This window comes from Notolepis coatsorum (genome assembly GCF_963971535.1).
Source record: "Notolepis coatsorum genome assembly, chromosome: 9".
Lineage (NCBI taxonomy): Eukaryota > Metazoa > Chordata > Actinopteri > Aulopiformes > Paralepididae > Notolepis > Notolepis coatsorum.
In genome coordinates, this window is record NC_140173.1 from 39,008,667 (window position 1) to 39,032,953 (window position 24,287).

Consider the following 24,287-nt stretch of genomic DNA (forward strand, 5'->3'; position numbering starts at 1 on the left):
TATCCATTGCGAGTCCAGGTTACACACAAAAGACCAGGGCCCCGTTCCCCGTACCTGGATAACTGAGTTAGCCGGATAACTTTCGGTTAAGTCTGACTTAAGCCGGACTTTCCGGTTCCCCGTACCTGGATTGTCCAAATCACCATGACAACAGATCCAAAAGTTTGAGCCTGGTCGAAAGCAGGGTTTAAGTTCAAGTTAGCCGGATGAAGCACAGCCACGCCCCCGCAAAGAAAGTGACAGCGCGTTTCCTGAAATTATTCCCACAGTCTAGGATCTGCTTTATACCATTCTGAATTACGTTTTTGTGCTCCATTCTTCCAGAGGGGGCTTTTGAAATGTAAAATAGACCCAAAATGCTGATGTTTAATGGAGCTCCTGGATTGTATTTCATTCAAGCATAAAATTGAAGTGTCTATGCGTGGATTGTGGATCGTGTCTCGTTCATTAATGTATAAACAATGAATCTATCCCATCTGGCACAGTGGCGCAGCGGTAGTGCTCAATCCTGGCAACCCAGCGGCCGGTGTTCGAAACCCCGTGTTTCCAATATAATTTTTTGGAATATAATATTAATGATTATACGCCAAAGTAGCCTAGTTTCAAGTTAAAATATTATAAATCTACATGCATTGAGGATGTCATTCTTTATATAGCTGTCAACGTGCACCAAATTGAATTATTCCTACATCGCAAAAAGAAGGGAAAGACTAGGTTTCGAACCCCGGTCGTCTGCGTGAAAGTCAAAAGAAGAACCCGTTACATCACAGTGGAGATAAGTAAAAGATCGACCATACATCAATCAATGGGAAGAGAGCCGTATCGTTATTTTGTATAACAGTTTAACTAATTATTTTCGCTAGCAAGATCTCATTTGATTATTCAATCCAGCAGGCAAGTTTAAAGAAATATAATCTGATTGATTGAGGTAATGAGGGACTTAAAATTAGCCTATAGATAACGCATTTAACTTGTCGGCGAGGCGATTGAGCCGTACTGCAATATGTTAATAAAGTTTTAAATCAATTAATCAATCAATGCCGCTAGAGAATCAGGATCTCTGCTATCGATACGTGCTGGCTTTTCAACTGGAGCGGCCGCGCGCACTTATCCTGGGTCTCAAGTCTGGCTTGAGTTAACGAGACTGAATCCACCTTCGAGGAACAGGAAAATCCCGGCTTCAAACATCGGGTTAACTGAATCTGGATAATGACATCTTGATCGACTTAGTTGAACCAGGTACGGGGAACGGGGCCCAGACACCCCTCCTGTGATTATACATGCGCAGGATGTAGTGAGATGTGTATTGGTATACAGTTATATTAGTGATTTACACACGTTCTCAATAAAAAAACATTGTATGACAAATTTAAACAGATTTGCACTGCTAATTTGAAGCGTAATATTGATGTCTTGTATACAGTTGCTATGTCCCTGCAATTTACCATTGTGGGCAAATAAAGACATTTGTTTCGTCTGAAAACATTTCTTGTTAAGGTTTGGATTTTGTGTGCCCTGTATGCAAGATGCATGTCCTTTGCCAGGCACATACCTATTTAAGTAATGACCTGCACTACGTGTGGTTGTTTTTTTGAGATTTTAGACGTTTTAAAACTCGTGCTACAAGATTTTGGCCTGTACTACAAAACTATCAACCTCTGTACCACCAATGTTCAAAAAAGGTTAACGTACAGCCCTGCTTATATGATAGAATACTGTCAATATTACAGTACAGCCATATATGATAGAATACTGTCAATATTATAGCACAGGCGTATATGATAGAATACTGTGAATATTACAGTACAGGCGTATAGAATACTGTCAATATTACAGCACAGGCGTATAGAATACTGTCAATATTACAGCACAGGCGTATGTGATAGAATACTGTCAATATTACAGCACAGGATTATATGATAGAACACTGTCAAATATTACAGCACATGCGTATATGATAGAACACTGTAAATATTACGGCACAGGCGTATATGATAGAATACTGTCAATATTACAGCACAGGATTATATGATAGAACACTGTCAAATATTACAGTAAAGTCTTATACAATGCACTGTTTTCCTGTAGCACTGTGATAATGTGACGAGACAAAGCTGCATGTTAAAACGCACGCTTCACACTGTACTTAAGCCTGTATGACGACGTTCTAAAGCGGTCATCGTTTGTTAGACAGGTGAGCTTTCGTTAAATTCTGCTTTGGAATTTTTTGAAATATCAAGTAAAGGTGCATGCCGGCCAAATTACTCTGCAGTTGGGGGGGGGTTGTGTTTCTGGGGGGGGGGGGGGGGGGGGGGGCTTATACCCATTAGACATTATACAGCAGCAGTCAACTTAAAAGAGAGCAGGGACTCCCGTCTGTATTAGAGATATCTCATGGCTATTACAGACAGGCTCAACATTCATACTTATAATAGATAATAGACTATCTCTATCTCTCTCTCTCTCCCTTTCTCTCTTTCTCTCTCTCCCTGTCTCTCTTTATATCTGTCTCTTTCTCTGTCTCTCTCTCCCTCTTTTAGTTTCTCTCTGTCTCTCTTTCTCTCTGTCTCTCTCCCTATTTCTGTCTCTCTCTATCTCCCTATTTCACTCTATATCTTTATCTCCCTCTCTCGCTGTCTCTCTATCAGTAAGTGGTTGCTCTCAGAGGAAGATGAGTGGATTCCTGCCGTGCTCTTCAGATAAGATATAACACGAGGCTCTATGTCTTCCCCTCTCTCTCTCTCTCTCTCTCTCTCTCTCTCTCTCTCTCTCTCTCTCTCTCATCTCTCTCTCTCTCTCTCTCTCTCTCTCTCTCTCTCTCTCTCTCTCTCTCTCTCTCCTCTCTCTCTCTCTCTCTCTCTCTCTCTCTCTCTCTCTTATTTCCCAATCTGCTCTCTCTCTCTCCCTCCCTCTCATTATCTCTCTCCATTCCGCAATCTCTTCTCTCTCTCCATCCCACTCTATCTCCCCTCTCATTATCTCTATCTTTCTCTCTCTCCTCTCTCTCACACTCTACATATACCTCCCCTCTCTCTCTCGCTCCTTCTCTCCAACTATCTCTCCATCTCTCCCCCCTCCCCTCTCTTTATCCATCCATCTCCTCTCTCTCACTCTCCCTCTCTCTCTCTCTCTCTCTCTCTCTCTCTCTCTCCTCTCTCTCTCTCTCTCTCTCTTCTCTCTCTCTCTCTCTCTCTCTCTCTCTCTCTCTCTCTCTCTCTCTCTCTCTCTCTCTCCCTCTCTCTATATCTCTCTCTCTCTCTCTCCCTCTCTCTCTCTCTCTCTCTCTCTCTCTCTCTCTCTCTCTCTCTCTCTCTCTCTCTCTCTCTCTCTCTCTCTCTCTCTCTCTCTCTCTCTCTCTCTCTCTCTCTCTCTCTCTCATCTCTCTCTCTCTCTCTCTCTCTCTCTCTTCTTTTGAGCCAACATGTAAACACCTTTTTCTTTAGTACAGTGTGAGTATGTGAAGACAACATGTAAAGTCCTATGTGTTTTAGTAATCGGGAAGGATTCTGCAGTCACCATGTGGTTTGTGATGACATCACTGGGAGTCTTTAATGTCAAGTACGGCCCCAGTGGAGCCACATACACAGTGTTAGCACACTACTCTACCCACACACACTACACACACACACACACACACACACACACACACACACACACACACACACACACCACACACACACACACACACACACACACACACACACACACACACACACACACACACACACACACACACACACACACACACACACACACACACACACAGCACGCACGCACACACAGACACACACACACACACACACACACGCACGCACACACACACACACGTACACGCACGCACGCACGCACACACACACACACGTACACGCACGCACGCACGCACGCACGCACACAGCCGTTCAGACTCTTGTCTCTACCCCTCCCTTATGGGTGGGGGGGGGGGGGGGGATTACTGTGTGTGTCTTGTTTATGGAGAAGTGATTGGCCGGTCTTATGGACACTAATCAAAGCGGAGGGATTCACAGCTTTGCTCTTGCGCGGCCGCTCACCCCATTGACTCCTAATCGACGGCGCGCAGCTCCAATCAATAGGCTGATGGAGAGGCCGGCGGCTCCCGCAGGACGCCACGAAAGGCCAAGCGGAAGACGGACAATGTGTCCGATAGATAGTGCTCTCTCCGCCGGCGCGCTGCGAGCGGGGAGATTATAGACGAGCGGGAGGGAAGGCTCGCCTTCTGGTCCACTCACTGTCGAGGCTCTGAGAGGAACACGCTAAACAGGATAGAGGCGATGATGGGACCGATGGTTTATTATTTCATATGGCGGTTATTAATGATGTATTTATTATTCACATATTCACATGTGTGCATTGTATTCAACGTGTGCTTTTGAGAGTAGAGATGCCGTTCAAGATCCAGTGCACTGGGATATCTTGTCTTTACATTATTTAAACAGAAGGTACACACATGTATTGTGTTATTAGTATTGATAGAGTTAGATATGTCTCCCTGTCATTGTGTTTGTTATTATTATTGATAGAGTAACATATGTCTCACCTGTCATTGTGTTGTTATTATTATTGATAGAGTAACATATGTCTCACCGGTCATTGTGTTATTATTATTATTATTATTATATTATATTATTATTATTATTATTATTATTATTATTATTATTATTATTATTATTATTATTATTATTATTATTATTATTATTATTATTATATTATGATAGAGTAACATAATTATGTCTCACCTGTCGTTGTGTTATATATCAGTCTCTCCTCTAGCTGTGAACTGGTGATAATATCACTCCTCTAGCTGTTAACTGGTGATCATATCACTCCTCTAGCTGTTAACTGGTGATAATATCACTCCTCTAGCTGTTAACTGGTGATAATATCACTCCTCTAGCTGTTAACTGGTGATAATATCACTCCTCTAGCTGTTAACTGGTGATAATATCACTCCTCTAGCTGGACCTGGTGATAATATCACTCCTCTAGCTGTGACCTGGTGATAATATCACTCTCTAGCTGTGACCTGGTGATAATATCATCTCCTCTAGCTGTGAACTGGTGATCATATCACTCCTCTAGCTGTTAACTGGTGATAATATCACTCCTCTAGCTGTGAACTGGTGATAATATCACTCCTCTAGCTGTTAACTGGTGATAATATCACTCCTCTAGCTGTGAACTGGTGATCATATCACTCCTCTAGCTGTGACCTGGTGATCATATCACTCTCTAGCTGTGACCTGGTGATAATATCACTCCTCTAGCTGTTAACTGGTGATAATATCACTCATCTAGCTGTGAACTGGTGATCATATCACTCCTCTAGCTGTTAACTGGTGATAATATCACTCCTCTAGCTGTGAACTGGTGATCATATCACTCCTCTAGCTGTGACCTGGTGATCATATCACTCCTCTAGCTGTGAACTGGTGATAATATCACTCCTCTAGCTGTTAACTGGTGATAATATCACTCCTCTAGCTGTGACCTGGTGATCATATCACTCCTCTAGCTGTGAACTGGTGATAATATCACTCTCTAGCTGTTAACTGGTGAAATATCACTCCTCTAGCTGTGAACTGGTGATCATATCACTCCTCTAGCTGTGACCTGGTGATCATATCACTCCTCTAGCTGTGACCTGGTGATAATCACTCCTCTAGCTGTGAACTGGTGATCATATCACTCCTCTAGCTGTGACCTGGTGATAATATCACTCCTCTAGCTGTGACCTGGTGATCATATCACTCCTCTAGCTGTGACCTGGTGATAATATCACTAATCTAGCTGTGCCCTGGTGATAATATCACTCCTCTAGCTGTTAACTGGTGATAATATCACTCCTCTAGCTGTGAACTGGTGATAATATCACTCCTCTAGCTGTGAACTGGTGATAATATCACTCCTCTAGCTGTGAACTGGTGATAATATCACTCCTCTAGCTGTGACCTGGTGATAATATCACTCATCTAGCTGTGAACTGGTGATAATATCACTCCTCTAGCTGTGAACTGGTGATCATGACTTTGGCCTAAAATGTTTGATTGTGTCGCTGGAGTGTTTCTGTTGATGAGCTGTTTCAGAGATGGTCGTGCACAAAGCGCAGGCGGGTCTTGTCATGTGTGTGTTTGTGTGAGCAGTGCATTCTCATGCCCCTATGTCACATTGTCCTGGCTGTCCCACACTCAGACACACTTAGGTGTGTGTTCATCACACTCAGACACACTTAGGTGTGTGTTATTTACACACAGAAACACTTAGGTGTGTGTTCATCACACTCAGACACACTTAGGTGTGTGTTCATCACACTCAGACACACTTAGGTGTGTGTTCATCACACTCAGACACACTTAGGTGTGTGTTCTTCACACTCAGACACACTTAGGTGTGTGTTCATCACACTCAGACACACTTAGGTGCATGTTATTTACACTCAGACACACTTAGGTGTGTGTTCATCACACTCAGACACCCTTGGGTGTGTGTTCATTACACTCAGACACACTTAGGTGTGTGTTCATCACACTCAGACACACTTATGTGCGTGTTATTTACACTCAGACACACTTAGGTGTGTGTTCATCACACTCAGACACACTTAGGTGTGTGTTCTTCACACTCTCAGACACACTTAGACATGTGTTATTTACACTCAGACACACTTAGGTGTGTGTTCATTTACACTCAGACACACTTAGATGTGTGTGTTATTTACACACAGACACACTTAGGTGTGTGTTCATCACACTCAGACACACTTAGGTGTGTGTTCATCACACTCAGACACCCTTAGGTGTGTGTTCATCACACTCAGACACACTTAGGTGTGTGTTCATCACACTCAGAACACACTTCATCACATAGCTTTCATCAAATAGCTGAATTGTGTTTCATTGTTTCAAAGCCCTGAACTGAGATTTGGTTAGAATGTTACCAGAATGTTTCATAGGACATTGATTGAAAACTATCGACTCGAATTTGACAATTGATGGCTTATTTTGAAGGTATGAACCTGTAGTTTCATATTATGTAAAAAAAAGAAAAATGTGAAAATTCCCAGGAGGAGGGGCCCAACAGCCCAGACTCTAGAGTGTTTTAATTAACCTAACTTATATATCTTTAGCCTCATACGATAATTGCCTAAGTAATTTTTTTGGTCAAATTGAGATTTCTGCCTAACTGTAATCTCCTCACACTGCTGCACCGCCCTGGTTTAGTGTCAGCCAATCAGAACGTGTGTTACATAAAAAAATCCCCATTGTATGTACGAGAAAAAAATGCCTAAGTCACAATATATTTTGTTTAAAAGTCACCTTATTTTGTTACGCAATGGTTGTTGTGTTTTTGTATTTTTGCAAACTTGTTGATACACCTTGTGGAACTTATTTTCAAAATATAATAAAAAAATCGTACACATTGCTGGAAAATTAGTTTTTTCCTTCTTTTCCAAAAATCTTGAAAAATTACTTAGGCAATTATCGTATGAGGCTAAGAATCAAGAAGAAGAATCAAGAGGTTTATTTGTCACATACATACCAGGGCATGCAGTGAAATGCGGGTGGTCATGCCCGCATCGATTGTGCAAAATACAATAATAAAAATAGGGATAGAAAAAATAAAATAGGTAAGACACAAGATATGCATGATAAAAAATACATGCTAAGTTCCTGAGAAACTGGTTCCTATATACACTACTATATAATATACAATTTTAAATGTTAACTCTTTAACTCCTTAAAGTATCTAAACTATACTATACAGTACGTCCTTCCTTTAAAGTGACTTTCTATTTTTTAAAGTGACATTTTGTTTAAAGTGATTGTTTTAACGATATGTCTCTGTGTGTGTGTGTGTGTCTCTGTGTCTGTGTGTGTGTCTCTGTGTCTGTGTGTGTGTCTCTGTGTCTCTGTGTGTGTGTGTGTGTCTCTGTGTGTGTGTTACAGAACACCCCTGTGGGGACGCCTGTGTTCGTGGTGAACGCCACCGACCCAGACCTGGGCACCGGGGGCAGCGTGCTCTTCTCCTTCCAGCCTCTCTCCCCGTTCTTCTCCATCGATGGAGCCAGAGGCACCGTGACTGTGGCCCGAGCCCTGGACTACGAGACCTCCTCCTCCTACCAGCTGACCGTCAACGCCACGGTCTGCACCGCGCACGCACACACACACACACACACACACACACACACACACACACACACACACACACACACACACACACACACACACACACACACACACAACACACACACACACACACACACTCACACACACACACAAACACACACACACACACACACACACACACACACACACACACACACACACAACACACACACACACACACACACACACACACACAACCACACACACACACACACACACACACACACACACACACACACACACACACACACACACACACACACACAACTCCTCCACGTCTCCTCCTCCTTCTTCTTCTCCTAATTTTTCTTCATCTTCTTATTTTCCTTTGTCTTCTTTGTCTTCTTCTTCTTATAATTGTTCTCCTTCTTCTCTTCTTCTTCTTCTTCTTCTTCTTCTTCTTCTTCTTCTTCTTCTTCTTCTTCTTCTTCTTCTTCTTCTTCTTCTTCTTCTTCTTCTTCTTCTTCTTCTTCTTCTTCTTCTTTCGTCTTCTTCTTCTTCTTCTTCTTCTTCTTCTTCTTCTTCTTCTTCTCTTCTTCTCCTTCTTCTCATTCTCCTTCTTCTCCTTCTTCTTCTTCGTCTCCTCCTCCTTCTTCTTCTTCTTCTTCTTCTTCTTCTTCTTCTTCTTCTTCTTCTTCTTCTTCTTCTTCTCTTCTTCTTCTTCTTCTTCTTCTTCTTCTTCTTCTTCTTCTTCTTCTTCTTCTTCTTCTTCTTCTTCTTCTTCTTCTTCTTCTTCTTCTTCTTCTTCTTCTTCTTCTTCTTCTTCTTCTCCTTCTTCTCCTTCTTTCTTCTCCTTCTTCTTCTTCTTCTCCTTCTTCTTCTCCTTCTTCTTCTTCTTCTTTTTTCTTCTTTTTCCTCTTCTTTTTCTAGTATGAAGGAGTGATAGGGTTAGGCTCATAAACTGTATTGATCAGTGTGTTTGTGTGTTAGTGACTTGTTGTGTCCGATGTGGTTTCAGGACCAGGGGAAACAGCCTCTGTCTCGGCTGGCCAACCTGGCGATCACCATCACCGACATCCAAGACATGGATCCTGTTTTCACCAACCTGCCATACAGCACCAACATAGAGGAGGACGCTCCCCCGGTGAGTAACCCTGACCCTGACCCCTGACCCTGACCCTAACCATAACCCTGACCCCTGACCATAACCATAACCATAACCCTAACCATGACCCTGACCCTGACCCTGGTGTAGTGGTTAACACTGCCGCCTCACAGCTAGAACGTCCTGGGTTCGATTCCCGCTTGGGGACAGGGTTTCCGCGTTGCCAGGTACCCAGGTGGGGGATCCCCCAGTCCTTTCTGTGTGGAGTTTGCATGTTCTCCCCGTGCTCACAAGGGCCCCCCCCCCCCCGTTAAGATAAACCCAATGGAAAAACATGCACAACAACAGATCGCTAACGCTGTTGCCTCCGTGACGAAGACGGGCAGGAGCACTTGGATGGTCCCCGGGTGCGGCTCACGCCACAGCCCTCGTCTGCTCCCGGCTGCCCTTGGGGGGAAGGACGACGGGATGGGTTAAGCGCAGAGGAGTTTCGCATCGGTGATCCTACAGACAATGCATGCGTGTGTGTTCCGGTGTGTGTGTGCCGCTAACATTGAGTGTCGTTGCATGCCAATTAAAGATTTCTGCGACAAGCCTAACTCAACAAGCTTGGCAACGCAAACGAATGACGTATTAGTCTAATTTAACGTACCCATTAACTATGAACAAGTGGATACATATAGAGGACGGGCCTACATCTAACGGTATTCATAAAAACAGCATTATTAGACATGCCAAAACATTGCCAAGCCAACGAAAGATGAGCTGGACGCGGTGGAGAAAAGCCGCAATGAATCCTTCAACACCACCAAGTCGACGGAACTGTCCGAGGGGCTGGTTACTTTTTCCGACTTAGAAAAATTAGACTCCTCTATATCTATCCACTTGTTTATAGTTAACGGGTACGTTAAATCAAACGTAGCGTCCGCGGAGTAGGTCATGTTGACAGTGTCCGTTTGATGAATGGCAGTTGAAACGTTCTACAACATTCTAAAGCCAGCGCAGTGGTATATTCATGGTGATTTAACCGCGAGTGTATCATGAATATACTCCCGGTTTACAGCGCTCTCGACCAATCACAATGTGTATAATAATAAAACACAAGAAAAGAAAAGTTAAGTAACAGACACTTTAACAATCAAAAGTTAAAGAGTCAAGCTCAAAGAAAGAGAAAATAACACATTTAAAAATAAAAAGTGGTGTTAAGAAACACACACACATACACACATATATATATATAGACAGTTAGACATAGACTCCTCTCTCTCCTCCTGCACCTCCTATCCCACTCCTCTCTCTCCTCCTGCACCTCTTTGATTATTAAGGGTAAATGTGGTTCCAGAGAGAGATCTGATCAAAAGAGTGTTCCCCACTCTTAAAAAAACACAGTCCTCATATCCCTCCTAGTTACACATACAGTCCTCATATCCCTCCTAGTTACACACACTGTCCTCATATCCCTCCTAGTTACACACAGTCCTCATAACCCTCCTAGTTACACATACGCACAGTCCTCATATCCCTCCTAGTTACACATACACACAGTCCTCATATCCCTCCTATTTACATATATACACAGTCCTCATATCCCTCCCAGTTACACACACAGTCCTCATATCCCTCCTAGTTACACACAGTCCTCATATCCCTCCTAGTTACACACAGTCCTCATATCCCTTCTAGTTACACATACAGTCCTCATATCCCTTCTAGTTACACACACTGTCCTCATATCCCTCCTAGTTACACACACTGTCCTCATATCCCTCCTAGTTACATACAGACAGTCCTCATATCCCTCCTAGTTACACACACTGTCCTCATATCCCTCCTAGTTACACACACTGTCCTCATATCCCTCCTAGTTACATACAGACAGTCCTCATATCCCTCCTAGTTACACACACTGTCCTCATATCCCTCCTAGTTACATACGCACAGTCCTCATATCCCTCCTAACGCACAGTACTCATATCCCTCCTAGTTACACATACGCACAGTCCTCATATCCCTCCTAGTTACGCACAGTCCTCATATCCCTCCTAGTTACACACAGTCGTCATATCCATCCTAGTCATATACACACAGTCCTCATATCCCTCCTAGTTACACACACTGTCCTCATATCCCTCCTAGTTACATACGCACAGTCCTCATATCCCTCCTAACGCACAGTACTCATATCCCTCCTAGTTACACATACGCACAGTCCTCATATCCCTCCTAGTTACGCACAGTCCTCATATCCCTCCTAGTTACACACAGTCGTCATATCTCTCCTAGTCATATACACACAGTCCCCCACATGTTATATTGTAGAAATGCGTGCATTGAAATGTCTGTAAAGTCTCGACCACATTGAAAATGAGGGTGATCTCAATTGTAATTTCGAGAATAAATAAAGGTTGATGATGATGATGCTGTTCATTTCATCAGAGATGTCAGAGGTCAGGGTCTCCTGCACTGCAGTTCCCCTGGAGCAGATTGGAGGTTCACTGCCTCGTCGGGGGGCCGGGGATCAAACCAGCGACCTTTCGGTTACTGGCCGGCCTCTTTACCTCTTGCACCTTTATAATGTATGCCTCACATTCACCCTTACACACACACACACACACACACACACACACACACACACACACACACACACACACACACACACACACACACACACACACACACACATACACACACATCGGAGACAACCATGCAAGGCACCAACCTTCTCGCTGGGAGTTGTGCAGGGTTGTTTTGTGAAGGGGCAGTTAGGTGTTGTTTTGCGAACGGGTTCAAACCAACCACCACCTCCCGCCATGGCTCCTCCCACCTCCTCACCTCCCACCCTGTCTCCTCCCACCTCCTCCACACACACCTCCCCTCCCACCATGGCTCCTCCCACCTCCTCCACACACACACACCTCCCCTCCCACCCTGGCTCCTCCCACCCCCTCCACACACACACCTCCCATCCCACCCTGGGTCCTCCCACCTCCTCCACAACACCTCCCCTCCCACCCTGGCTCCTCCCACCTCCTCCACACACACACCTCCCCTCCCATCCTGGCTCATCCCACCTCCTCCCAAACACCTCCCTCCCACCCTGGCTCCTCCCACCTCATCCCCAACACCTCCCCTCCCACCCTGGCTCCTCCCACCTCCTCCCCAACACCTCCCCTCCCACCCTGACTCCACCCCAGATCTCTCCTACAGATGCTTGTAGGGTCAGTAGTAATTACTGTATTAGATTTAGAGCTGTGATTTGAGGGGTGGGGGGGGGGGGGGGGGTGGATTGAGGGGGGGCTCAAGCAAAGGTCAGTGAATGCAGGATTTATCTCTAGTCTGACACTCTGTGTGTTACTGTATGTTTATTTGTGTGTGTGTGTGTGTGTGTGTGTGTGTGTGTGTGTGTGTGTGTGTGTGTGTGTGTGTGTGTGTGTGTGTGTGTGTGTGTGTGTGTGTGTGTGTGCGTGCGTGCGTGTGTGGGGTGTGTGTGTGTGTGTGTCTCTGTGTGTGTGTGTGTGTGTGTGTGTGTGTGTGTGTGTGTGTGTGTGTGTGTGTGTGTGTGTGTGTGTGTGTGTGTGTGTGTGTGTGTGTGTGTGTGTGTGTGTGTGTGTGTGTGTGTGTGTGTGTGTGTGTGTGTGTGTGTGTGTGTGTGTGTGTGTGTGTGTGTGTGTGTGTGTGTGTGTGTGTGTGTGTGTGTGTGTGTCTCCAGAGGATGAACTTGTAATAGTATCATTACTACACTAGCGGTTACTGACCCGTGCTCTATTATAGATTCCCGGTGAGTGTATGGTGCCATATAGCCCCAGGGTTGGGGAGTAATGGGATTAGAGTAATCTGATCAAAAATATACAATGCGATACGTTAAAGCAGTGATCAGATTACAGATGTCTTTTAAGGAGCTATGCCTTCGCGGTGTCTGTGTCCTGAGGGTTTGATGTGTCTCAACCAACTGGGTGGACAAACATGTCTCTATACCTACTGGTCTGGACCAACGGATTTACAAGGAAAGTTACGAGCAAATTTCATTGTAACTCCACTTACAAGCTTTTCGGACGGATTTTGGCATTCTCGAATGGTTCCTTCTCTGGGATTCGCTCGTAGCTGAGAGCAGGATTTACGAGCGAGGAAGAGCAGTTGTAAATAAGACAGACTGGTGTGACGATTTTCCCACCTGCACTTTGGCGACATCTAGCAGATCGAGTGTGCATATTTTTTATAAAATATATGAAAGCCTGATTTGTTGCCTGTCGATAGCCATCCGCTCAGCGGTTCTCGAATTACATGCCGATATGTCAGGCGTGCACCGAAGTACACAGTGTTGTACAAATACAACACCGACTCCCGGGGCTCTATTTCCATCAATCATTTGGCGATCTCGATAATGATTGGACAGGGTTGTAGCCAATGAGTGTGGCTTTCCAATGATCCCCCACATGGGGAGGCACGAATCAGGGATCTAGGTGAAAAGTCACGAGCGAAAACGGGAAGAGAAAAACCGCAGAATGAATTGAAGTCTATGAGGAAATAAAAACCAGAAACGCTACACAGTTTACCAAAATCGCTCCTAATCACTCATTTCTGAACGGATTCTTGTGAAATTTGGTCATGTACTACACAATACTTCAGGCTATGGACGCAGCATATCGTTTTAGCCATACACATTTCTGGGGAAATACTACTTCTGGACTACTAACTACTACAGAAAAATGTGAGTAACAAGTTTTTCTACAACTCAAGTTCAGACCTATGTTACACTATTTAATTAGCACTAAAAGTGAATTATCTTTATTGTATCAGACACTTCAGAATGTCATCTTTCAAAAGAGACCAGGCTCATGCATGTGCTATAAGAATAAAGTATAGTGTTTTGGTTAACAAAGAAAGTATGCAGTCCTCAAAAAACAAAAACTAAAATGGCCAATTTTGGGGGCGCCTGTTAAGAGGTTAACACATTCTCCGCCAGACCCAAGATATCCCGGGTTAACTCGCCATGCATTGGGCGCCAAGACCCGAGATTTCTCGTTTTGGTCGTTTATTCCTTCATATCATTATTCACCCCCGGACCTCTGTGTTGCCATAGGGAATGAGTCTGAGGTCCCCCCCCACCCTTTCATGCATTCATGATGGAACATAATACCTATGATATAGATTTTATTTCAGGATAATAGCATATACAGGCAAGAAGTGGCAACGTCTATAGTGTAATTGACGTATAGGGCTATAACTCAGCATTTCATGAATGACCCTAGACCGCTCTAAAACCATACTTATATTCACCACGATATAACACTGGAATGTATGGATGGAAAAATGTATTCTTTTTCACATATTGAATGATAGACAGGTGATGTCAAATGGGCCATAGTATTGTATCCATAGCTATAATATAGAATATAGTTATAGCTCTACAAACAAGGTGACTCAGTCCTATCGTTTAAAGCGCGGCCTAGCTACAGCGGGCCCTAACTAATAGCTGGTGCCGAATGAGTTAATGGCTTAATTTAGGAGAAATCATGGTGATTGCGTTCACGTTGATTCTACAGACATCCTCGGAATTAAATAATTATAATAATAATAAATATTTGTTGCATTAAAAATTATGTTTTAAATTTATAGTCATGCAGAGGCATTGTGATGTCCGAAAACAAATAAAAGCCAGACAAACACAGCAAATTACAGTGAATAAATACATAAATAAATAAATAAGAACTAAACTCAATCGTGTGGATGTAGCTATAGTGGAATTAGAATGGACACATCTACATTCTGCTCTCAGCACACCCCATTCCTTTCATGTAGGCTATATATTTAATAATATATATTATACATCTATAGTTTATTAGCAACGATGCACTAACGTACATTACGTATAATGGTAATACATTTTAATCTAATCTCATTTTGATCAGTCGCAAAAAAACGCTTCCACGTTACCTATTGAATATGGGGGTCAGCACAACCTGTTGAATCTGTTTGCACGCGGCCCTTGATGCCTTATAAGGAGCTGGCGGGACACTTCTGTATGCAAATTCAGGTGTGCGAGAACACGCTTTCAGTTTAACCTGTTATATAACGTATTTGCTTTCGCGTCCGCTCTGAGCCTTACGAGATACCTCCCATCTCCTGGGATACCTATTGTATCTCCCACGAACAAATTACATGCACCCCACCTGTATGGGGCCCCGCCCCTTATGGTGGCACAGCCCATATAACCATGACTCTGGTCATGAAACACCCTTCCTCTATTTTCGTCCCAGCGTATTGGATGCGTGCACCATACGAGACTAGCGGAATGAAAAGATTAAGGAAGATTCGTAATGTTGAGGGCTTACCGGAGAGTTGTTTTTCCCTGGATTCTCCGGAGCTTGTTTCGGCGACACATGAGATCTGTGCTGGTGGTTCCTCGGCTGACGGCGACGGACCGAGGGGCAGCGTACAAGGTTTGGCTAACGGGTCGGCTTGTACAAAGGTGAGGTCTGTGTCAGTAGGCATCAATGTCGGTGTTGGTCGTGCTGTGGAGTATGTTTCGGCACCAGGGCCGGGGCGGCTTGGCGATCGTTCCACTGTAGTGGGCGATGTCCTGGCGATCCTGGAACATGCTGTTAACGCTAATGCTACTGCTGTTTTTTCTGCTGACGCTGATGTTGACGCTGGAATGTCTAATAATCCCCGCCGCGGGATTCCGCTTTTCCCTCCTCTTGCCAGCTTCATTGATGAAGGTCAGTCGGTGGTGGATGTGGGGGGGGTTCGCTGAGCTCTATTTACCTTTTTTGCGGGTGAAGGGGCTGACGACGGGGTGCAGGCCGGGGGTACCTTGGCTAAGTAGCCAGGTAGCTTCTTTTTTGTGCCCAGGCGGGGATGAACGACGTTCCGCCCGGCCGTTGCTTGATAGCATGTCGGCTCGGAGGGTGGCAGTATGGACGAATGAGTGGTATACTGCTGCAGGATGGCATTTAGCGGCGGCCAGTGTTTTGGCTCAGCTGGCTACTTTCCTATCCAAGATGGCGTCGGGTTGTAGGTCTTTGGGTCCAACCGACACTATGAACGTGATTCATGTTTGTGGTGTTATAGAGATCTTGACTCAGTCGCAAGCTATAACTGCGGGGAGGATTCGGATGCTATTGACTTTGGTTGTTAGGCATGTTTGGTTGGAGCAGTCTCCTCTTGGGAAAGAGGATAGGTTTTCTCTCCTCACGACTCCTTTTTCCACAGATAGTCTTTTTGGGCGTTCTGTGGAGGCGCAGGCGGTTATTGATCCGGGTCCTACACCGCCTCACGCTGTGCAGCCAGGGGTGGGAGCACGGTCTCGTCAACGACTGTGGCGAGATCCTCGACAGGCGGCCATGTTTCCCCCGCCAGTGGTGCCCTGGTTGGAGAATCGACAGGGTATCGTAAGGCCGACAGTCTTGGCGGCCGAGGGATCGGCCATTTTGGGTGATTTCGGGTTTGGTAAACCAACCCGTCGTCATTTTGCCGCGAGCAGCCCGCTCCCCGTTCAATCCTCTCTCTGGTACCCCCAGAAGCGGGGCTCTGAGCGTTCTCTTTTGGCTGCGGGCCGCGAACCTTCATTGAAGCGTATGCGGCCCCATTCTTCGCTTCTCATGGAGACAGGGGCTGACACCCAGTTGATGGCTGAGCCTGGGTCTGTCCGTGAGAATGTTCCGTCGTTGCGTGGTTCCTACACCGCAGGTTGTGGGTGGGTGGAACCTGGTGTTACAGCTGCCACTAGCTCCAGTGGTCAGCAGGGGGACTCGGTGCAGGGGGACTCGACACCCTCGCCAGGCGGGGTGTCGCGCTGTTGCCTCCCACTCCCGTCAAACCGGCAGTGGTCTGCAAAGGAGAGGCGAGCGTGATTTGAGTGATAGCAATATCACTGCAGGGCTTCGGCGTGCAGGAGCCCATGGGGTCCTCAGGCCTTGCGTGTCTGGCTGCGGAACAACTCCTCAGCGTGTGCTGGAGGGGTGTTCAGGGGGTGAGTGTGTGTCCACAAGTTTGATGACCGCTCCTCCCGTATCAAACCGGCCCTTTCTGTCGGGGTCCCCCCTTGGGTGCTTTGCACAACGGGGGGGACCGGGCCAATTATCTGCTGTTCCTTGCGGCCCAGCGTCAGTTGACGGCGGGGGCGCTGTGGGATTATATTCACATATGGCGACGGGAATGTCCTTTGAATCGGTGGATGAGGAGAACGTTAGAGGCGGGGCTGGTTTTGCAGTTTGCGCGGCCCCATCCTCCGTTCTCAGGTTTGGTGCCGACCCTATTGTTAGGGTCGGGCGCAGTGACAGCCCTGGCCGACGAGATCCAATCTCTGTTGGCGAAGCAGGCCGTCGTTGTGGTCCCGAGAGAGGACGCAATGTCAGGCGTCTACTCCCGTTATTTTCTGGTGCCCAAGAAAACTGGGGGGGTCAGACCTATACTGAATCTGTCCATGTTCAATCGGTTGATTGTAGTGAGACCGTTCAGGATGTTGACCGTCCGACTCCTTCTGCTTGCTGTCAGGAGGGGGGACTGGTTCACCTCCATAGACCTGAAGGATGCGTATTTTCACATACCCATTTTCCCTCCTCACAGGAAGTTCCTACGGTTCCTGTTTCAGGGCATAGCGTACGAGTACCACAGAATGCCGTTCGGTTATTCTCTGGCTCCCCGCACATTCACCAAGTGTGTGGCGGCTGCTCTGCGGCCTTTACGTCGTCGGGGGATACGAGTCCTGTTCTATCTCGACGACATTCTGCTCCTCAGCCGTTCAGAGGAGGTTACCAGGTCTCATACTCGACTGGTGGTGGAATTCCTCACCAGCCTGGGTTTTGCTGTGAATTGGAAGAAGAGTACCCCTCTTCCCAGTCAACAGGTGGAGTACTTGGGCTTGACATTGAGGTCGAAGCCCATGCTTGCGACCCTCTCGGAGCAGCGTCGGGGGGATCTCCGTCACACGCTCGGGGGTTTCCGTCTGGGAGGGACGGTTACGGCGCTGCAGGTGATGCGTCTGCTGGGCCTTATGTCGGCGGCCCACACGGTGGTTCCTCTTGGCCTCCTCTTTATGAGGCGGATACAGAGGTGGTTTCTCTCTTTGAGAATAGATCCGGTGTGGGGCAAAGGGAGACGGTTGACGGTTCCTTTGTCGATATGGGGGGATCTCGCCCACTGGGGGAGGCTGGGTATCCTCTCCGCTGGGGTCCCCATGGGCAGCAGTGGCTCCCACGTCACGGTTTTCACCGACGCCTCTCTCACGGGTTGGGGAGGGGCGTTTCGGACCCATACAGTGGGGGGCAGCTGGACGGGTCATGCCGACCCAGCTGTCCTGCATATCAATGTGTTGGAGTTGAAGGCGGTCCTCCTGGTCCTCAAACGGCTCGGCCACCTGGTGGTAGGCAAACACGTTTTGGTCAGGACGGACAATGTGATGGCGGCGGCGTATATAAACAGGCATGGTGGGACTCGTTCCGCCCGCCTGCTCCGGGTGGCGCGCGAACTGTTGCTATGGGCATCCCGCAGGCTGCGCAGTCTGCGGGCGCTCCACGTTCCTGGTACGGACAATGTGGCGGCGGATATAATGTCTCGGGGCGGTCCTCGTTGCGACGAGTGGGAACTCCGCCCCGACATAGTCAGACAGATCTGGGATCGGTTCGGGGAGGCCTCGGTAGATCTGTTTGCGTGCCGACGTTCTCACAAGTGCCCCTTGTGGTTCTCGCTCAGTCGAGCGGATCATCCCCCCTTGGGGGTGGATGCCTTCTCGACCTTTACGTGGCCGCCCGGTCTTCTGTACGCCTTCCCTCCTGTACAGCTGTTGAGTCAGCTGTTGGAGCGGATACGGAGGGAGCGCAGGACGGTGATCCTGGTCGCGCCGGACCGGGGCACGTCAGTGTGGTTCCCGGTCTTAATCCAGCTTCTGGTCGCTCCTCCTTGGGTCATTCCGTGGTCAGCGACGGCCCTCTCGCAGCACAACGGAGTGCTTTTTCAGCCTCCGGTGTTGGGTCAACGCCTGGTGGTGTGGCTGGTGGGAGGGTGAGTCTGGAGAGGATGGATCCCGCGGTGGTTGATACCATCCGGTGTGCGCATGCTCCCTCCTCTGTCGCGGTTTACGCGGGCAGGTGGCGTGCGTTCCAAGAGTGGTGTACGGGGGGGGGGCTGGGACCCAGTCTCCTGCCCCCTGGATGCTGTTCTGGGTTATCTCCAGTCTCTTCTTGGTAGGCTGTCGGCTTCGACAGTGAGGGTATATGCGGCAGCTATATCCTCCTATCATGAGGGTTTTGAGGGGACTGTTTTGTTCAGCCACCCTCTTGTGAAGCGTTTCCTGCTTGGCGCTCGACGCGTTAAGCCGGTGCAACGCTCCTTGGCTCCGACTTGGGATCTTCAATTGGTCCTCGGTCGGTTGTCCTTGGCCCCGTTTGAGCCGCTCGAGCAGGCGCCGTTGGGACAGCTGTCTTTCAAGACCGCGTTCCTACTGGCTGTCACTTCCGCTAAACGCGTGGGTGAGCTCTGTGCTCTCTCGGTACGTCCAGAGTGCCTGTCTTTTCGGACCGATTGCGGTGCCACTCTGCGACCTAATCCTGCTTTCGTGCCTAAGAATATCCGGAGTTCCTTCCGCTCCCGGGATATTGTGGTTCAGGCTTTTCGTCCTCCTCCTCACACTAGTGAGTTAGATGCGGGCCTTCACCTGTCATGTCCAGTCCGTGCTTTGGGGATTTACCTCAGCCGTACTCAGGACTTCACGGTTACCGACCAGCTTTTTGTCTGTTACGGTGGGGCTCATGTTGGTAAGGCACTGTCGAAGCAGCGCCTGTCCCGTTGGTTGTGCGAGGGTATTACCCTCTGCTACACGTTGGCTGGGCAGGATCCGCCCGCTCTTCCCCATTATCTCGTAAGGCTCAGAGCGGGACGCGAAAGCAAATACGTTATATAACGATAGGTTATGTAGATAACCTAGTTATATTAGTATTGGCTGAGCGTCCCGCTCTGCGCGGCCCTGAGTTCCCTCTTGAGGGATCTTTTCCTGGGACGGGTTTTGGTGAGGAAGGGTGTTTCATGACCAGAGTCATGGTTATATGGGCTGTGCCACCATAAGGGGCGGGGCCCCATACAGGTGGGGTGCATGTAATTTGTTCGTGGGAGATACAATAGGTATCCCAGGAGATGGGAGGTATCTCGTAAGGCTCAGAGCGGGACGCTCAGCCAATACTAATATAACTAGGTTATCTACATATCATAATCGTTAAGCTGTAAGGTCCCCCTATAGGGGGACCCTGTTACGATGGGGTTGCTAAATGAAGGTTTAGAACACAGTTTGCAGAGAGGGAACGGAGGCAGAGACGAGGATCGATGCTTGGAGAAGGGAAGTTTACTATAGAACCAAGTGCAATACAAATAACATACAGAAACTACTTAACACACTTCTCAATACAAAACAACAAAACACTAACACTTACTAGAGAGAAAACAGTGCAACACGACGTGGACATCAACAGGGGGGAAACAGGAGGTATGTCGCCACAAAGAAGGGAGGACAGACAGACACCTAAATACCCCAACTAATTAACAATGAGAAACACCTGGCCAACACAGAATCACAACACAACCTAGACACAAAGCAATGACAAACACAAAACCAAAACAGTGAACCACATCACACCAGGGAAGGGAAAGTCAAGGACAGCACACACCAGGACACCACATTAATCACACTATTAATTAAAGTTAAAACATTAGTCAGCATGTCCAATGTATTGGGCCGCACCGTCTGCGGGTAACCACCAGAGGGTGGTAGGAGACCATTGTTCACCTCATGTCTGTGGTGTTGACTCTCCCAGGTCGGGCCTGACCTGGGCGTGTGACAGTACCTCCCCCCGAACGGGGGGCTTCCAGACCCCCAAACATATCATCCGCCCACGGGCGACGCAGGAGGCCGGGACCCCGGAAAAAACACAGGGCGAGGACCCGGAGAACTGGGGCCGGAAGGCAGAGGAAAAAAAACCCAGGAGGGGCATAGCAGCCAGGGGGGTTGAAAACGGGCGCAGATGCCCGAAGAGGGGGGGTGGGGATAGGAACAGAGGCCCGGAGTGAGGTCAGGAGTGAGGTCAGGAGTGAGGTCAGGAGTGAGGTCAGGAGAGGGGAGGCGGGGAAAAAAATAGGGAGATGGAGAGGGAAGCCGGAGCTGGGAGCAGAGGCCCGATGAGGGGGGGGTGGGAACGGGCGCCGAGACCCGGGGAGGGGGGGTGGGGATGGGCACTGAGACCCGGGGAGGGGGGCTGGAGCTGGGAACAGAGGCCCGACAAGGGGGGGTGGGGACAGGTGCAGAAGCCCGGGAAGGGGAGCTGGACCCCGGAGCAGGATCCCGGACGAGAGACCCTCCAGCTGCCGGACTAGGGACCGGTTCAGGAGAGCCAGAACGGAGGTGCGGCGGCGATGACCCCCGGAGCAGGATCCCGCGCAGACCACGGCGAAGACCACGGCGAAGACCACGGCGAAGACCACGGCGAAGACCACGGCGAGGACCAGGACGCCGATCACGGTGCAGAGCTGAACCAGACGGGGAGCCAGGATCAGTCGAGGAGCTGGGAGCCGGCACAGCAGCCGGACCAGGTGTAGAGGCCGGGCAGGGCGCGGAGACCGGAGCGGTCTCGGCGGCGAGGCGTGGTGTAGGATCCGGGGATGAGGAGTCTGGACCCAGTGTAGAGGCCTTGTTAGCCATACTAGCCTCGAGGGCTAGGCTAACTGTGGGGCCTGGACTCACTGTGGGAACTGTGCTAGCTGGGAGGCCTGGCTAGCTGCAGGAACAATGCTAGCTGGGAGGGCCTGGCTAGCTGCCGAGGCTAAGCTAACAGTAGGGACTGGGTTAGCTTTGGAAGCCTGGCTAGCTGCATAGCCTAAGCTAGCAGTGGGAACTGTGCTAGCTGGGGAGGCCTGGCTAGCTGTAGGAACAATGCTTGCTGGGAGGGCCTGACTAGCTGCAGAAGCTAACAGTAGGGCCTGGGTTAGCTGTAGATTCCTGGTTAGCTGCAGAGGCTAAGCTAGCTGTCGGGGAAAGCCTAGCAGCTCCTTTCATGATAGCCTTCTTAGGCTTGCTAGCTGAAGAAACCTGACTAGCTGCAGGGACAATGCTAGCTAAGGACATCTGGTCAGTCTCAGGTACTAGGCTCACCGTGAACCTGGAGCCTAGGTTAGCAGTGGGGACTGTGCTAGCTGGGGAGGCCTGGCTAGCTGTCGGGGAAAACCTAGCAGCTCCTCTCATGATAGCCCTCTTAGGCTTGCTAGCTGTGGAAACCTGACTAGCTGCAGGGACAATGCTAGCTAGGGACATCTGGTCCGTCTCAGGTACTAGGCTCACCGTGAACCTGGAGCCTAGGTTAGGAGTGGGGACTGTGCTAGCTGGGAACGTCTGGTTAGCTATGGGAGCGGAGCTAACGGGCGGAGCTGTGCTAGCTGTGGACATCTGGTTAGCTATAGGAGCGGAGTTAACGGGCGGAGCTGTGCTAGCTGTGGACGTCTGGTTAGCTATAGGAGCGGAGCTAACGGGCGGAGCTGTGTTAGCTGTGGATGTCGGTTTAGCTATAGGAGCGGAGCTAACAGGCGGAGCTGTGCTAACTGGGGACGGCCGGTTAGCTATAGGAGCGGAGCTAACAGGGGGAGCTGTGCTAACTGGGGACGGCCGGTTAGCTATAGGAGCGGAGCTAACGGGCGGAGCTGTGTTAGATGTGGACGTCGGATCAGTGATGGACATCTGAACAGTCTCAACGGCGGTGGGAGGCTCTAGGCCGACCGTGAGCCTGAGACTAGTCGGCAAGATAGCTACCTTAGCCTCCGGCTTATACTCCTCCATGAGGGCAGCAACACGTTCGGCCATCTCCCCCATCGCTGGCTCCAGTGTCGGAATCTCTGTGGCGACCTTGTTGATCATCTGGAGCAGGAACACCCACTTGGCCAGTGAGTAATGCTGCATGTCACCGGCCATCAGGCTCTGGACGATTTTTATGGTACCGATTGCCCTTTCTTCTGCGTTCGTTAATGGTGGCGACATTCTGTTACGATGGGGTTGCCAAATGAAGGTTTAGAACACAGTTTGCAGAGAGGGAATGGAGGCAGAGACGAGGATCGCCACAAGGAAGGGAGGACAGACAGACACCTAAATACCCCAACTAATTAACAATGAGAAACACCTGGCCAACACAGAATCACAACACAACCTAGACACAAAGCAATGACAAACACAAAACCAAAACAGTGAACCACATCACACCAGGGAAGGGAAAGGGAAAGTCAATGACAGCACACACCAGGACACCACATTAATCACACTATTAATTAAAGTAAAAACATTAGTCAGCATGTCCAATGTACTGGGCCACACCGTCTGCGGGTGACCACCAGAGGGTGGTAGGAGACCATTGTTCACCTCATGTCTGTGGTGCTGACTCTCCCATGTCGGGCCTGACCTGGGCGTGTGACAGGACCCTGCTTTTTTGTATCATAAATCGATCAATAGAGACCATATTAGATCCCCAATTATCATATCATTAATTGGAAAGCCACACTCATTGGCTACAACCCTGTGCAAAGATTTTCGAGATCGCCAAATGATTGACGGAGCTAGAGCCCGGGGAGTCGGGGGTGGTAATGTGTACTTTTGCGTACTTTGGGCCACGCCTCACATATCGGCATGTAACTCAAGAACCGCTTAACGGATTTTGTCACCTTTAAGAGCAATCGACAGGCAACAAATAGGGCTGTACTTCTATCTATATATTGTATTAAAAGAAATGCACACCCGAAACACTAGAGGTCGGCAAAGTGGCATCGCAAATCGTCCTCATGAGGGCCCACATGTGGGCCCTTGGATGTTAAGAGGTTAATGTTTTTTTTATAAAAGAAATGTGTAGCCAAGAGTAAAGACCATAACCCTATCAAAACAGTAGTCAAAGTGTATATGTTTGGCTACTTCTATGTGCAGTGAAAACTACTTGAATGCTTTAGAACCTAGTCATTGATTTAGTTCAGGGTGAGCTAAAATTAGCCGGGGAGCTAACGCTAGCTAACGTGAGCTAACGCTATTTAATCAAGCTCACAAAGAG

General features: G+C 48.3%; 1 protein-coding gene across 1 annotated transcript in view; it reads left to right on the forward strand.

Moving 5' to 3' along the window:
• Nucleotides 1–24,287, forward strand: part of cdh23 (cadherin-related 23) — a gene marked incomplete at both ends in the record, with an annotated part of 775,072 nt that overhangs the window by 196,510 nt on the left and 554,275 nt on the right. Inside the window, 2 exon segments of the mRNA XM_084321844.1 lie at nucleotides 7,962–8,156; nucleotides 9,139–9,264. Of these exon segments, the coding sequence (XP_084177970.1) occupies nucleotides 7,962–8,156; nucleotides 9,139–9,264 (321 nt within the window).